Source organism: Dicentrarchus labrax, unplaced genomic scaffold (assembly GCF_905237075.1).
Source record: "Dicentrarchus labrax unplaced genomic scaffold, dlabrax2021, whole genome shotgun sequence".
In the NCBI taxonomy this organism is placed as follows: domain Eukaryota; kingdom Metazoa; phylum Chordata; class Actinopteri; family Moronidae; genus Dicentrarchus; species Dicentrarchus labrax.
In genome coordinates, this window is record NW_026136724.1 from 14,704,471 (window position 1) to 14,721,818 (window position 17,348).

At 39.7% G+C, this 17,348-nt stretch overlaps 1 protein-coding gene across 2 annotated transcripts in view; it reads left to right on the forward strand.

Annotated features, from left to right (window-relative positions):
* cacna2d1a (calcium channel, voltage-dependent, alpha 2/delta subunit 1a) overlaps positions 1-6,587 on the forward strand; it is an 87,995-nt gene extending 81,408 nt beyond the window's left edge. Inside the window, exons 38-39 of one of the 2 annotated variants that reach the window (XM_051392426.1) lie at positions 81-169; positions 1,991-6,587. In XM_051392426.1, the coding sequence (XP_051248386.1) occupies positions 81-169; positions 1,991-2,027 (126 nt within the window). In that variant the 3' untranslated portion in view covers positions 2,028-6,587. The remainder of the gene's footprint in view (positions 1-80; positions 170-1,990) is intronic. The other variant, XM_051392427.1, reaches the window with a different exon arrangement.
* The last annotated feature ends 10,761 nt before the right edge of the window (positions 6,588-17,348 follow it).

Here is a 17,348-nt window from a genome sequence, read left to right on the forward strand (position 1 = left end):
ATGTGGACCTTTTGCTGCATGATTCTCTTTCTCTCTGTTTTTCTCTGTTTCCTGCTCTGTGATTGGCTGTTGATGGTTAGGATGAGGCCATGTGCCGAAGGAGCGCAGGCTCCCCATTGGCTTCCTCTCTGCTCATGTTACTGCTGCCACTGTTCATGTGCTATCTCGGGTCAGTCCCATAACGCTAGCTCTTTCTCTTTCATTAACAATATATCATAATCTTACACTCAATCTCACTGTATTTGGCTCATTAACTGTTGCACACTTTCTCCTGATATTTCTGTTCTCTGTTTGTTTTTCTCACCTTATCTCCACACGTCTTTTTTGCTTCTGCTTTGTTCCACTACTTCATGTCTTTTTTGATTGTTTTCCTACCCTTATCTTTCTCACCTGTCACTCTTTCTTATGTTCTACCACCATCTGTCTTCACCTCCCCCCAACTTACCTCCCAGTCTCCTTCCATCTCTCGCCAACATTTTCTCCGTCTCACCTGACTTTGAACTTTAAGCCATGCTCTTTGTATCTTTCCCCATCTATCATTATCCGTCTTAGGCAATAGACTCTGGTGTCTATTTCTGCTGACATCTGATTACTGATGTATCCAGACGTTAGCTAAAACAGACCACTCACTTCTCATTTGCATCCAGACGTTTGTACGTCTCTTTTAATGATTCTCAACTTTTTTTCACTCCAAAAACAAATCAAGGCAAGACGTTCTTTCCCTTTTACCTCTCCAGATGCTAAACATACTGAGAGTTCGAGTATTCAATCAGATGTAATGGCTCAAAGTTTTCCAGTCAAGTTTAAAAAAGACATTTTGAAGCTTTATTATATTTTCTGACCTCTTGTTTGGTCCCTGTAGTAGTAGTAGTAGTAGTAGTAGTAGTAGTAGTAGTAGTAATAATAGTAGTAGCAAGTCAACCGCTTGCAAAGCCCCACCTTTAGTTAGAGTTGCTAACTTGCTACACCTGTCAAGCTTTCAGTTGTTGCACAGCACATAGGTAGTTTACAATGATAAAGATGGCAGATTTAGCTTCGACTAACTTTTTAATGTTTCCAGCTAACTAAAGCTAAAAAAAAGAAACCTAAAAGAACCTTCATGTTACAACTGTTAAAGTGTCTTAAATATGCATTTGATAACTTTATACATAAAATAATGATCAGAGACTAAGACTAAAGCTAATCTACTTGTGTCAGGCAAAAAATTTGCATTCCCGTCGGTCCATAATCCATGTTAAGTGCATGAAAATAAAGAAAAAGCATAGCTTTTGTAGTCAAGTCAGCTTTATTGTCAAATATGCTATATGCACGACATACAGCACAGATGAAATTTCAGTCCTCTAGGACCCACGGTGCAACAGGCAATAAACAATACATTTTCTATAAATAGAAAAGACAAGTAAACAATCAACAATTTAACAGACATAAATAAACAATCAACAAGACATAAAATAAACAATCAAAAATTTAACAGACATAAAATAAACAACTGTATTGCAGTTTGAGTGTTATTTCCTTTTAACACTACACTGTTTGGTATGTTATGGTACTTTTAAAGTAATAAGAGAAAAAGCTTTTGCAGGGTTTGCTTGGTTGAAAACTGCTGAAATCCAGTAGAGCAGGACACTAGCCTAAACTCTGATAGCTTCCTGGACTGAATTCTGTACTATGGATGTGCTAGTCATTAATGGGGCTTTTTGATGTAACCCATAACCACAAAAACTAATGTGGTCAGTTAGCCGGGCATGTTAATGATTGCAGCTTATGTTAAAGAGACAAAGACATCAATTTCTTACATATAGTAAGTATCGCTCCATGCACACTGGTACAAAGCTTGACAGGTTTGCCGTGCCAAGTTATGGTTGTTAAGCTATGATTGGACAATTGCTGTTCAGGGAAGGGGTTTAGTGAATGGTCAATTGAAAAGTGTTTAATGTGTTGGCTTTAACAATCACTAACTTCTGTTCTTTTCCTCTCTGCTTGACACCAGGAGCAGGACCCTGACTGTGGCGGGGTGTCCAGCCTGAGCCCCTCACTTTGGCTAATGGTGGCACTTCAGCTAGTGCTCCTCTGGGTTTTGACTGGCTCCAGACACCATGCCATCCCATCATGACCTCTAAACATCATGATCACATCGTCTGTCCTTCTCTCTCCCTCCGATATGTCCAAAATGGCAACCAGCATGCAATGCTGCCACCGAAATGACAAACGCCTGATGAGAAGCGCTTGTAACAAACAAACAAAAACCTGTGAGCCCTACGTCCTGCCCGTTTCTTCTTTTGATACGTTCCTTTTCAGGGGTTTCTCTAAGTGATTTCACCAGGTGCAAGGGTACAAGTTATGAAAGAAGTGTGTAATGGAAGAAATCGGTTTGAAAGATGAGAAAGAACTCGACCTATGCCTATCCTTCATCCCGTCAATGGTTCCCGCCATCTGAGATTAAAGGAATCCAGAGAATAATTTTGATTGGCGACTTTTTCTGGCTTGATGTCATTGATGAAAGATATCGGACTGCCTTATAGTGTCAGAGGGATTTAAATCACAATGGGGGGGACTTTCTGTTTATTTAAATGTTGAGCAGTTTTATTCACCACTGCCAGAAACAGCGCTGCCCTTTGCAAGCGTATATTATTTTGAATCGATTTGCAGTGGCTAGTTATAGGTATTTATTGTTTTGTGGTTGAGAATTCGGCTAAGATTGCAGTAACAGACGCCAAATTGTTACATTACAAGCTTATGCCCTTCATTTGCCTTTGTTGGGTTGCTGATAATAATGTTGCAGTATCTCTGAGGGTTCACAAGATGCATTGTCTTTACTTTCACCCTGGTGTTCTTTCATGTAGATACTGTATTTGCAGTGTGGAAATCATGTTCATTGTTATGTTTATGCATAGACACCAACACTTCAACTGCCACAGAGCGCCTGCTTCTGAGTGTACGGATTTTAACTTTGTAGCTGATCATCTAACCATCAGCCCTGATCAAGAGTGGTCAATTATCTGGATTTCCCACCTTGGTGTTGGATTGCTCCAATGAAAACTTTGTTGCCATAGTGCGCATTAACTAGTCAGGATGAGCCTGGCTGGTGTCCTATGCATGCTCATTGGACAAAATCTCTAGTGCCATGTGGACTGTGTGAGTCAGCTGAACCCTTTAGCTTTGTAGACTGTGGCTAGCATGCTACTCTATGTTTTATTGCCACCACTAAAGAAAAGGAACGAGGGAGGTATCAGAATTTTAATTGACATTTTGGTCAGGAAAAACAGGAACACAGTACATTTGTATTCGCTGCTGTCACTTTGTAAATTAAATGACTACTATCTGCACTGCAATTCAAAGTGCAGCTGTTATTTGTCTTTACGGATTGATCTCCTGACAGAAGTGGAACCTCTGTCTCTTTGTAGTAGTGAGGTTCCCTCTTGCAGTTTATTATACTGTGGTATGATATCACCCAGCAGAAACCACTTCAGTCAGTCCATTCTTATGATCCTGTCTACTGCTGTATTTCATTGTCTCCAATATAAGTTGATCTTGTTTCATTTTGTGTGCCTTCTTTTCCATTAGATGTATTTACAAAACACCCTAACTTAAGTGTGATGATGATGATGATTTACTGTAGATGGTTTAATTCAAATAGTGTAATCTTGTTTGCCAGAGCACAGAGCAGTTCAGATTTATTAACAAATGCTCGAATCAGCCAAACCACTGCTGCAGAGGAAAAGAAATCTGCCAAAATAATAAATAATAACACATTTTACAGGACCAAATCCAGACTATTAACGCTGCTAAATATTAATATGGAACAAATTATAATAAATGATTAATTAACTATCAGCAAGGATAAGAGTAAATAACTCACTTTATTCATTTCAAAAATATGAATCCATCCCAAAGATGCAATATGTAGAAAAGGACATGATGTTTTGTTGCGGTTAATTAATATATTTACACAATATTGAGAACTAAAAAGACATAAATTCAATTAGGCAGGAAATAATATGTCAGGCAGGAAGCTTGTCTGTAATTGTTGTAAAAATAAGCTTTAAAACCTTAATACAAAAATGTCATTTTTACTTAAACCAGCTGCACTTGATGGTTTGTTTGTCACTGCTGTCGATGAGTAATTCTACAGTTGGTTCCAGGCAAGAATTGACAATCACAGGTTAAAATAAAAAAAAGACAGAAACCTAAATGAACCTTCATGTTACAACTGTTAAGTAATACTTCAAAGATGCACTCCATGGTTTTACCCCAAACCCCCAAATTTCCCTTTAACATTTTAAATTTCAGATTCAAAACAACAGAGGAAGTAATTTGGGGATTTTGGGGGACATTATGTACACCAATGAAAACAAAACCAGGGAGTGGATCTTTTTATAAGAGTCTGATCTATAAACACTGACGCATGTTTGCAGGAAACTACTTAATTCTGTGGGGGAGTGAAAACCACAGAAACTAAGCTGTGTGCACCACATTGCCACTAACATTTGTCTCACCCTCTTCCGAATTTTAGATAAATAATTATTGTGACATCATACAACAATGTCAGGTTTTATATTATAAGCATTCCTCCAAGTCAAATCAAGGAGTGTTTGTTTGTCCATCTCATTTTGTGGCAAAGCTCCACCACCACCATCATCTTTCCACTGGTGTGAGGTGCACTTTTTTCTATCAATGTTTTCCTCTATCTTAAACTATAACCTTCCAACAAAAACAATGTGGTGAAACTAACAATGGTATTTATGCTCCTCACATACTAACACTCAAGAATATCAAGTGCCATATAGGACTCTCTTATTCTCTTGTGGAGAAACCTATTATCGTAATATAACATTTATGCAATTTACCAAGGTAAGATGTAAGTCTCATAAATTGTTTCCCTGTGCTGCATGGTAGTGGCTGACAATTTGATTAAAAAAAAAAAAAAAAAACATATCCAGTGTGCTCCTGCTTTAGTGTGTAATGTTGGGAAGCATAATATTCTGGATGTCAGGCATTTGTTTATGATATGATAAGGTATGATCAGCTATTACTGCCTTTCTCTTGGGGGGACAGCATTTGGCTCCATCCTGGTCTGAGTCAGCTGGGGAAAGGGAACCTGATTGGCCAGCGTGATGTTTGAATGCACTATCTGTCTGATTGGTTCACGCCACGTATGATTCACTACTAGTTACTAGGACCATACCAGTAATTTAGCTGGTGTCAGACCAGTTACTACAAATCCTAAATACCTTACATTACTGCTCATTATTTTGCAAACCATGTGGAAGTGTTTCACATATTCATTGCTAATGTTGGTCCACCACTTGGGTCCCGACTAAAATATCTCAACAGCAATTGGATCGATTGTTTTGAAATTTTGTGCAGACATCCATTGTTCCGAGATGATGGATCTTGATTACTTTTTCCCCCTGATTTTTACTCTAGTGCCACCATAAGCTTCTCATTTGTGGCTTTGAGTAAAATGTTTCAACAGCTATTGCACTGATTGCACTTTTCATCCAGTGCCCCCATCAGGCTAAAACTTCAATGTGTCTAAATACCCTCAAAGCTAATGACATTACCATTAGCCTCAGCTGTGCTTTTTGTTTAGTGCTAAAAAAAGGAATGTTAGCTGTCTATCACACTAAACTAACATTGGGAACATGGTAAACATCAGCTTAGCAGCCACGCAGCTGCTAGCCTGTCCGTAGACTCTAGTCTTGTTTGTGTGCTTTTCCTACTTCCAGGCAGGCATTTGTTACGATTCATTTGCATACAGTATATAAATCAAATTGCAGATTCTCGTTGCAGGTTTGAAGAGTAAATAATTGATTTCTAAGCTGTACAGAAATGAATGGAAACCAATGGCTGCCTGGAAAGTAATGGAATTTTAGTTAAGAGGCTGAACTAGCAAAAACACTGGTATGGTCCTTTTAAGTCATTTCGTGCAAAGACATACATTGGACTGATGAAACCGTGAAATGGAAATTCACACCACCTAAAATGCTCCAAATGGATCCTTTTAGAAATGCACAGAAAACACTGGAGAATGAACATGAGCTCCATACTCGTCCAGATGTTCCATTCTACTCTTAAGTGCTAAAATCAGATGCTGTCACCTCAGGAATAATATTCTCTCGATGTGATATGAAGTGTTTTTGATTCTGTTGGTGCTCTCTGTATGGATTCTGTGGGTTGGCCTTTTTATTTCTGGAATCTTGAGGATTGCTTAATGTGTGTTTTTTGTGTCTGTTACCTTTGTTGCCACTCTTTGGCAGATGATTGGCCAGCCTGTCAGTCAATCTTCCTCTGCCTTTGGTTTTAAGGCAGGCTCTTGATGGAAGTGTCCACCAAGTCACCCCTCGCCAGACTCCGCTTTGGAAGGGTCTTGGTGGGCCTCTCTGTCAGTCTCCCTCGATTGTGCTTTAATATGTCACACTTTAGTGGAACCTGATTCTCCAGAATCAGTCATGTAAAAATTTGTATAAAACGGATGTTGTTCTCAACAAGAAGAAAAAAGAACAATGTTTATAATCCAGGGGAGTAAAAATGTGTTTATTCATGTGCAAATAAGGTATATTCAGAATAAAAGTTTATGATTACTATCTGTTGCATTGCTTTTAGAGTTCTGGCTGATGTCCTTTTCTTGCAAAATGTCTGTTTTTTTCCACAGTGGATCAGATTTCTGTTACTAACTTCTGTCACATTGCCAACACACATTTCCCATCCAAATGTGTGTGAGAATGAGAAGGAAGCACCCTGAGTCTGCTCTCCCAGTGTCTAGCCAACATCAGAACCTGACGTCCAGCCAAAATCAACACTGTCCAGGAAAAGAAACGTTGGAGGCGTAGGTCCAGCCACATCTCTCTACAACATTGAATTTGGCTCAAGGACATATCCATTAACAACGACCTGTAATGTTCTCTGGTCATAAATTTACAGTAATTCCTGTTTTCCCTATTGCATGTTGATCAAATAGTAAGTGACTTTCTCGTTAGTGCAGTCCGCTTTACACTTGAACCTAAAACCAGCTGTGCTCAAGCCCAGATTCTTAGTGCCACTATTCCTCACTGCCCCCCAAAGACAAACTACAGGCTCATTTTACTCTTTATTATGGACGTTATAAACTTTAGGTGCTTGGGGACATTTTAAATGAGACCAATTACAATGTCTTTAGTATTTAGTTTTAATAAAAAATGGTCTTTATTGTTGGTAGCACAGCTGTTGAATGACTATACGGAGACCAATAATATGAAATTACACATTTTACAGACCATGTGACAGAAATTGATTACAGCAGCATCAACCAAAACTTTGTGAAATTGCATTTTTAGGCAAGTATGATTTAATGGACTCAGTGAAGAAACTGAATACAAATTCCAAATATAATTTATCAACATCGTAATGCAAAGAAATTACATAGTTCATTTCTTCAACCCTGCTGGAATCTCTGTTGTTGTGAGCCTAGCATATTTTTGACTATGTGTAATCTCTGTTTTTAATGCATTCTCTTTCCTTGAGTGAATATTGTTTGAAAGATTTATTATCATGCTAAAAACCCATGTTTTCCGGTGACAGCAGCCTGTCTGTCTTGGACTCCGTTTTCTTTTTTCCAAAACTCTTCCTTTCCAAAAGTGTTATTCCTTGTCTGTCATGGATGAGTTGCGATGTCAACAGCACACGGTGGATTTCCTGCCAGGGGCTCTGGATTTTGCCTCTGGCTACAAGAAAACCAAGTTGGTTTACACTGAGAGGTCACTCTTGTTGTGTTTTTGATTGTTATCCTAGGTCTTTGGGCTTGTGTCCCTCTGTCACTGATTGATATCTGGCCTGAAGTACTGCAAGTAAACGGCCTCTAGTGTAAATAGAAAAAGTTTATTATGTAAGTAATTACATTTGTATTAACAGTCTCATTACTCCGGCAGATTTGTTTTTCCAAAATGGGCTTTCCAAAGGGTATGGGGATGGTGTCACATGTCATTTGTGCACCAGAGTGAACCTTTAAGTGTTTCACTTCATTTATATGCATGTACAGTTCTCAAGACCTTCTCTCTCCCTCTTCTCGGCTAGCATTCCTCACCGTGTGAGATGAAGAAGATATGGTTTCTGCATTCTCCCTTCCTTTTCTGTGGAAGCGATCCTTCAGTTTGACTGGTTTTGAAATACTGAAGAGGACATTGTCCTCACACGAAACCTGTTTCAGGCCTGCAAACAAACCCAGCTGACCGAGAAAATTTCGTTTTTGCACAGATGGGGGCTACAGTAGACAAATGTTTGTTGGGAAGAAAGAACAACTTTGAGGCTTGTGGGTGGGAAAAAACAGCATTCAGAACTTAAAACAACAACAAAAAGCAAGGATTAGACCACCAAGGCATTATTGAGGTTATTGTTTGTCTACACTTTTCCTGTCTTTTAGCTCTTCTGTGTAATTTTAAAGGTCGTTACTTTGATTTTGTGCTTTGGATCCCAAATGAAGTGCATACGCTTTCATTGAAATTTCAAACACCTCATAAAGGCATTTTTTTGGCCCAGGCTCAAAACCCAATCACAGCTGCTATAACAGATATCTTGTGATACATATGAGGCACAAGGGGCTCTCATTACAGTGAAGCTGAGATTGATATGTTTAGCATATCATGTTATACTCCATAGAATGTCTTTGTATTGAGTGTACCTCACTGGTTCAATGGTTTGCACTGTTGCCTCACAGCAAAAAGGTTCTGGGTTTGAACCTGCCAGCTGGGGCCTTTATGTGTGGAGTTAGCATGTTCTCCCTTTGCCTGCACAGGTTTTTTTCTTGTGATTGACTGGCGACCTGTCCAGCTTGTACCGCGCCTCTCACCCAATGTCAGTTGGGATTGGTTCCAAGACCCCACCACCCTCTAAAGGATAAGCAGGATGGATGGATGGATGGATGGATTTTGCCTTTCTTATTCAGAAAGTCTGTACCCTCAGGGTCAGCAGGCAACTGCGTGCAACTCCTTACACTCTTTTTAGATAGGCTATTACATTACAATGAAGGAGATTAAAGTCAAAGTACGGCTTTCTTTCATCATGCATACTGACCATGAGCAGGTCCGGAGTAGTTCTGTGTTGGTTGAGTGCAGTTTCCAGAAAATACCTTTGGTTACAGTGCATCACTATGATAACCACATGGAAATGTGTGACGGATTCTTGAACACTATTTAACTCTGAGATAAGAGACTTTCTCTAGAGTCTGGATTCTAAAGGGTTCAGTATGCTCGAAACGTCTATTGAGGATCTTTGTTGTCTTGATACAATTATTAATACAAATGGGAACAATGGCACACACTTTCACATTTTCAGACAGATATAATAGAAATAGTGCAGTGAAAAAGGGGAAAAAAATAGTTATTTCAAACCCTCACACCTCAAAACACCTGGCCAGTCACTGCATAAAGTAGACATCCTTGTTAGATTGCCAGTTCAATAAACAATTAAAGACTTTGGTACATTTTGTACAATCTGACGTCTGTTTTGGAACGAAAGCGGTCTTGGGTCCATCTCAAAACAGTGGTTCCCTTCAAGTGAACTCATGTGTGATTGCCTGGAGACCACATATGCTCACTCTGAAACTCGAGTAATGTCATTGGATGAATGTGTCACATTATATTTCAATGTGCATCATTACCAAAGAATTTCAGCAGCTTGGCAGGGGGACGTTGTGGTCTTCACATGAGGTGAAATCTCTACTCAAAAATTGTCGTAAAGATAATATTAAGTCATAAGTTGTTGAGCAACTGAAAAAAGAGGGGTATCATATATTTCTATAAACAAAAGTGGCATGCATGTTTATAGTGATGTTGATGGTGTATATTACTGAGCAATCGACATCAGGATAATCCTTACATGCACAAACAACCATAAACTGATGCAGCTCCTCTGAAAATTAGCAGAAGAAATTATTTACATGGCCTTGCGCAACTTGAAACTAATGAAAGCTCGGAAAAAGCTTTATGATAACCGGACGTTTATACAATTGGCTTGGCAAAGTCAAAGCCTTTGCCTCGTATTTCCAAAACAGCTTGATTTCCAAATTTCCTTCACCTGCTCCCTTGTCTCTGCACCACTTTGGATCACTGTTGGGAGCTCTGTTACTTTGTGACTCATCTGCTGGTCATTTATGTACTCACTTTGTTGTAATTGCTGCAGTCTGGTAGCATTGGCTTTTCATGTTCCTTTTATGTTTTTCTGGCTGCAGAGAAAGTGAAGCTAAAGTGGAGGCCCCAGCTGTATTGGGAAAACAGAAAAACACCCCGGGCAGATGTGGGACGCCCTCCCTCATTGGGCCAAGTAGTGACCAGTACTGGAAGTTTGATGTGGTTTTTGAATCACCAACATCACCCACGGTTTTGTATCAGCTGTCCTTGACTGGAAATATGAGTGGTCCTTATCTCAGGGGAGAGGAGAGCAGCGGAAAAGAGAAAACAGAGGAGCACTGAAGGGGTTTGCAGACAGACCCAAGGTGAAAAAGAAACAGGCTGTCAAAACTTTGTCTTTAAATGAAGATGCCCAAACAGGAAAAGGAAAAAAAAAAATGTTTAGCAACTCTTGAAAACTGATGATGAAGATTAATCTATACAACTTTTACTGATTCAGCAAAAGTAATGTAATTTGTACACGAAAGAAAGAGAAGAGTTTAAAGGAGTAGTTCAGCATATTTGGAAATAAGTGTATTCACTGTCTTGCCAACATTTCAATCATTGTTTATTTCAATTGTAAATGTGGAGTCTTATTGTCACTGAATGGTTGCCAGGCAACCAGCAATGACTCCTGGCCAAGAAACACATAACTTATCATTTTTACATAAAAGCAGTGCCCATATTACTCTGGGTAATCTACAGTGAACTAAGGACTACTTACACCAAGGTCTGTGACTTATCCAGAGCAGATTTTTCTGGAAGTTTCTTAGTTTGTGAGCTTGTTTATTGACTTCAATATAATGTTGTATAAGTATACACAATACAACATTAAACTAGATCAAATAAAATTAGGTAGGAACAATTATTGATTATGATTATTAAAACCACAAACTAAATTCCCTAATCTCTATTGTATTGGGGTTGGTGGAAGAGATATCAGAGACAAATATCTTCAAACCAGGACAAATAACACCACAACTATGTGCATGGCTAGATGCCTCTGGCTGTCTTTTTCTATTCATACTTCAATAGGTAGATCTTGCCTTTCACTGAGGCCGAGGATTCTGGGCTTAAAAAGGGTAAGAAAATAAGATTTTTGTAATTTGACTCTTTAAAGGAAATGACAATTGCTTTATTGATAAGAGTAATCTCTTGACAAAGCAGTGATGCAGTGTGAATCATTCATGCAAACTGAGTAAATGGTAATACTACATTGCATTTGTTAGCATCTGGCCCCTGCTATGACTATTGTTCCTTTTACACTGGTAGACAGATTCTTAACGGCATGCTAAACTGTCTGATTGGCTGATTGCCTTACTTACAGTCAGACCAAACAGATTTATGTTGAGTCAGAAACAGATGAGTAACAATGGCAGACAAACGGTTACAATGTTTTACAGTCTCTTGTTACAGAGACGGGACACATATCAGATAGATCAGATACAAGTAATTACATAACACAGACGTGGAGTCAGGCAGACATCTTTTATTCTGGTGGAGTGTGAGTTATTTCCTCTGCTGCGAGCCCCAGGTGTCTGATCAGGACAGCGAGTCAGCGTTTCGTCCATGTGTAATAATAATGTGTGTGATTAAGCGCCACGGTCTGGCACACACAGAAAAACTACCCTCTTAAAGATCCTCTCACACGCAGAGCCCCGTCTACTGTGGCTAAATTAACCTACAGCTGCATCACACAATACAGACCCACGCACAAAGACATACATACACTAATACGGCCACACAACAGATAAATAACTTGTAAATGCTTCTACCTACATGTATGTATAAACACTCATACATAACTTCCCTGAGAAAAAGTGACTCATTTAAAAACCATCACTTGTCCAGACCGCTCATGTAGACACACCACCCACAGACACACACACAGGAGAAATTACAAGCATGCAAACAGGCAGGTGCTGCACCTCTCCCACCACAACTATCAAAGGGTTGGCGTGTGGTGAACCTGTGTGTGTGTGTGTGTGGCACAGGGGTAATTAGATGCTGAGTAAGTGCAAATGTGGGTAAAGGCATAATTAGTGCAGTGGAAGTGGGTGAGAGAGTTAAAGGAACAGTTCAAAATGTTGCTGTGTGGGCCCTTTTGTTTCCTTTCTGAGATTTAGATAATAAAGTTATCGATGTCAATCACACAGTGTTACCTATGTTACCTACCTTAAAGAAATAGTTTGACATTTTGGAAATAAGCTTGTAGGCCAAGCTAAGCTAGTCGGCTGCTGGCTGTAGCTTCATAATGATTGTACAAATATGAAAGTATTAGGTATTAGGAAAGTATTAAGGTATTGATCTTCTCGTCTAACTCTCGACAAGAAAGCAAAGAAGTGTATTTCCCAAAATGTACGGAAGTGTATGTATGCGTACATTTTATTTCCTCCGTTTTCCCGAGATAACGATATAATTAATTTGAGATCTCGAGATAACGACTGTGATATAACTGCGGTCAAGCCAGCCGTTACTCTGATCTCCATGGTTAAATCAGCCGCACTTAAATTTACAGCGTATTCACTTCCGGTTTTCAAAATAAAGGTATTAAGAACAGTAAGCTTTAATTCGAACCTACATTTAAAATAAAATATGCTACATTAAAGTGTTTCATGCGCCCCATGATGAATAAAAAACATACTTAATATCAAGCATTTCTACTGCACCAATGTGGAGAAATGCCAAAACAAAGCTTCCATATTTGTACCTCCAAGTGGCATCTTTTATTATATTTGAGGTGCTGTAAAAACATATTGCTCAATAATTTCTGGCTATGGATGGTATATTTGACTTCTACACATATACGAATACAAGTATACTTAATATCAAACATTTTTACTGCACCAATTTGGAGAAATTCAACAATGAAATTCCATATTTGTACCTGCTTACCTGCTTTTGTTTTGGCATTTCTTCACATTGGTGCAGTAGAAATGCTTGATATTAAAGGGGAACTTGGCAACTCTAGCCATTTCTTTGCTGGTTTTCACTTTTGTCCTTGTTTTCTCAACGAGCTCCCCCTACAGCTCTGGGATGTATATTTCAAAACACTGTCGTAAAAAAAACTCACTTGCAGCACCCTCCTCCCCCTTTCTACCGCTGCTGATGTGCATTTGTTGCCGGTCAACTTTTTCGTGTGGAGCAATGTCTACCGAGGTGGGTAATACATTCATCGTCGCTTGTTCTTATAGCCAGCGTGGCTAACCAGTATTGAGGGGGGCGTGTGCGTTTATGTGGAATTCCCATAAAGCAGTTTGTGTTTCTCGCTCGTTCTCGCTTCTCACGATACTTCCTATTTCCAACTTAACAGGAGGGTAGTCCCTCAGTTTTCCGCCTGGGGATGCTAGGGGAGCGGGGAAAGTCACCATTTTCACCGGAACAGCCCATTTAACCATCCAAATGATTTCTAAATGGGTTTATTAAGTTGAAATAGTTGCCAAGTTCCTCTTTAAGTATGTTTTTTATTCATCATGGGCGCATGACACACTTTAACGTAACATATTTTATTTTAAATGTAGGTTCGAATTATAGCTTACTGTTCTTAATACCTTTATTTTGAAAACCGGAAGTGAATACGCTGTAAATTTAAGTGCGGCTGATTAGACCACGGATATCACAGTCATTATCTCGAGATCTCGAATTAATTATATCATTATCTCGGGAAAACAAAGTTTTGTTAAATTAACATGTTATCACGGCAAAACAGAGGAAATAAAATGTATGAAAACATGGCCCTTTAGGGCTTCCGTAAAAATGTTCAACCATATATTCCTTTAACATATATAAGGGAAAGCTTGCTTAGTTCTGTCTAAAGTGGAAAAGTAAAACCCGGAAGCCAACGCATAAGTAACGAAAACTGTATTTCCGCGAATGCCCACTTGAGGTTGGCAAATGAAGCGAGACAATCGCCAAAAAAGCCCATGTTAAAACCCTTAAACCACATTAGTTCTGTACATCTTAAACTGAAGAACCCTATAGCATGGTTAGGTGTAGTTTTTTAACTTCAGACAGAGCTAGGCTAGCTGTTTCCCCCTGCTTCTAATCTTTATGATAAGGTAGTTGTGTTACAGATTACCGAAATGCTGAACTATGTATATGAGAAAATGTATAAGAATATGAGGCATCTCACCACTGATGATGTATGTCAGTTCTATGTAGGCGTAACTGTGGGTGTGTGTACACGTCTGTCCCACTTGGTTAGTGTGTGTCGGAATGTGTGTCGCAGGCGTGTGTCTGGGGTGTGTGTTGAAGGGAGGTCAATCCTCGGTCCAGGTAATTTGCCACAGATGAAACCTGACTCCATTCCAGGGGACCAGCGCAAGCAAACGTTTCAAAGCTGCAGGAAATCTATTAGCACCTGGTGGGACTCCCCCCGTCCCCCATTCTGTCCTCTCTCTCCCCCTTCCTCCATCCTTCCATCCCTCACTCTACCATCTCACCTCTCCCTGCCCCACCCCAGTTAATAAAGCCACACAAGACCACCACACTCCCGCTGTGCCACTAAAGCCAGGGGATTAGTTAGTGTGTGTGTGTGAGTGAGTGTGTGTGTGTGTGTGTGTGTGTGTGTGTGAGTGCATTGTGTGTCTTTCTGTGGCGTGTGGCGAGGTGTGCATTTACGGCCATATATGTGGACCTCAGAGTGTGTGTGCAGAGAGTACATGTAATGTATCTGGACCTGTCCTTTTACACACGTGGAGCCAGTTAGCAGTGAATGAGGTGCCAGGCAAGCATGCAGCAGCTGCCACACTAGAAACAATAGCTCATGATCCAGACACAGTAGGCTGCAGTCACTGCTGAGCACTGACTCTAGGTCAGATCGTATGCACTGCTGTAATTGGTGAGATGATGTTAGTGTCCGGATCATGTGAACTGTGGTAAGTTTGCAGCTTTGTTTTTTTAAATATACCAGTTGTGGTCAAGCCCAAATGTGGACATAACATGTCAACTCGTATACCTGGCTTGCATGAATGAATGGATTCACATAAAGCATCATGAGGAGAATGTAGACTATATGACTTATCAGCTATGTTAGCCAAGCTCGCCATGCAAAACAGAACATTTGTTATTAGTTTTATTTGCAAGCTTTCCATCTAAATCTGTCCTGCTGTCTTGTATCAAAGTTTTGATGGACAGGTGCGTCAAAAAGATAAGATAAGAAAATCTCTTGCACACTCAAAGCTTGCAAATAATTTTATTTGACAGACAACAAATTCTTGTCCTATTATATCAGGCTCTATTCTGGAAAACATTCATTGAGAGACTATTGAGCCTGACAGCTGGATGCCAGATTTCCTGATGGTGATTACTTCACCTGCAATCTCTAAAAACTTTCCAGTTTATAAGATTTTAGAATTGCATCATCTATTCTCTTTGGTTTTATTCAGAAATGGACATTGCATAATGTTTCCAGAACAGCGACCATGTTTTTAAACAAATGAAATTTAGACCAATGTCAGCCATCTAGCGTCTGTTAAACCCCACCCCTGAACAGTGATTGTCCAATCATACCTTAGCAACCGTAACTATCCACAGCAGGCCTGTCAAGTTTTGGATTCCTCCATCTGTTGAAGCGGTATGCGTGGGGCTCTAATATGACAAATACTTAGCATTATAGAGTTTGGAATGTGGTGGTGTTTTTTTAAGCTTTGTTTATCTGCTCTAATCTAAGCTGCAAATGTTAGCATGCCTGGCCCTGTTCCTCATCCTGAGGTTTCTTTCATTTCTATTTTACTGTACAGCCCTTGAGGCAGATTTATGGGGGTTAATGAGTTTTTGGTGAGATAGTTTGGTTAGTTAACACAAGCTTAAGAGTTTTTCCTGTTTTGTTCTATGACAGTACTAATACATCATCCCTGCAGCACTCTGTAGGATGTAAAATCTGAAATGATGCCTTTCCCATGCAAATGACCTATTCATGCTTGCCAGACTACAATGAATGAAGCAACATTTAATTTAAGGACTTAATGACAAACATTTATCTTTTGCATGATTTGTTTCAAGTGTTGAATACTGATGTCTTAGAGGCCATTTACCTCACCCCATAACATTCAATTCTTATTAGAATCAGATATAAGCCAGAGGTCATCTGGCTACCAGTCTCTCCTCAAAACAAGGCTTTATATTATCAGGAACAAATAACTGACTTTGGGAGGGTTATGTTGTTCTGTAGAACAACTCTCAGAGGAAAAATGATTTTGTTGAAGTTTTGCTGCCTCTGGGTATAATAGTTTGGCACAGAGTTTATGCATGGTTACTTGATCTCCATTATTTGGTCCCAGGAAAGGTGATCTGTGGAGAAGGATCAATTTCCAATTGATGATACAACTTTGGCCTGATATTAAGTCCTAGGCTCCACTACTGCTTTCAAATGCAATCTGGTACATTGCCTCATGGATCTCCTCTCTCTAGTATAGTTTAACTCTGGTTTTTTAGGCCACCTGTATTGAAAACCCTAACAGCAAACATTGAGCTGTCTAAGCTGATCACCCTCCACAACATCAGGACCAGACAAACCCAAACAGCCAAAATCCTGAATTAGAACATTGGTTTACTTAAGCTTAGAAAGTATTTCACCATTACTAAGTCTACATCTTCCACTACCAGCTGTGAGAAATCTGATTATTTAAGTCAACTGGGTCTGTGGAGCGTTTGGGCAGTCGTGAGCGCGCTCGCCTATTCGCTAGCTAGCTCGTGTGCAGGATCCAACCTAATTGGATTTATGTGCGGGAATGTTTTCCAAAGCCACACTTGTGAAATACCTCCACATCTGCTGGCCATTAGCAGTGGACATAACACACAACAGAGAGAGCAAAGCCCCCCAACGCCTTGATTCATTGGACTGCAGCTCTGCTTTTATTGCAGCGGAGGAAAAAGGTTCACTGCAGCAAGCGCTGCCTTATCTCTCTCTGTCTTTTTCCTCCCCTGTTCTCTGTTTCATTTGTTTTTGCTTCGGTCATTCAATCCTTCAATCCACTCACTATCTCTTAGTCCGACTTCTGCTTCTCTTTACATTATTTCACAATTTTTCATTCTTGTTTTTACTCTCTTTTCTCATATTCTTTCCTTTTCAGTTTCAACTTTCAATTTTTTCCTGAACACATTTCCTCTTTAACTCCATCCAACAGGTCTAATTTCCCATCTGCTTCCCACCCCAACTTTTTAGGCTCCTGTGCCCAGTTGTCCGACAGTCATTTATCTATGTCA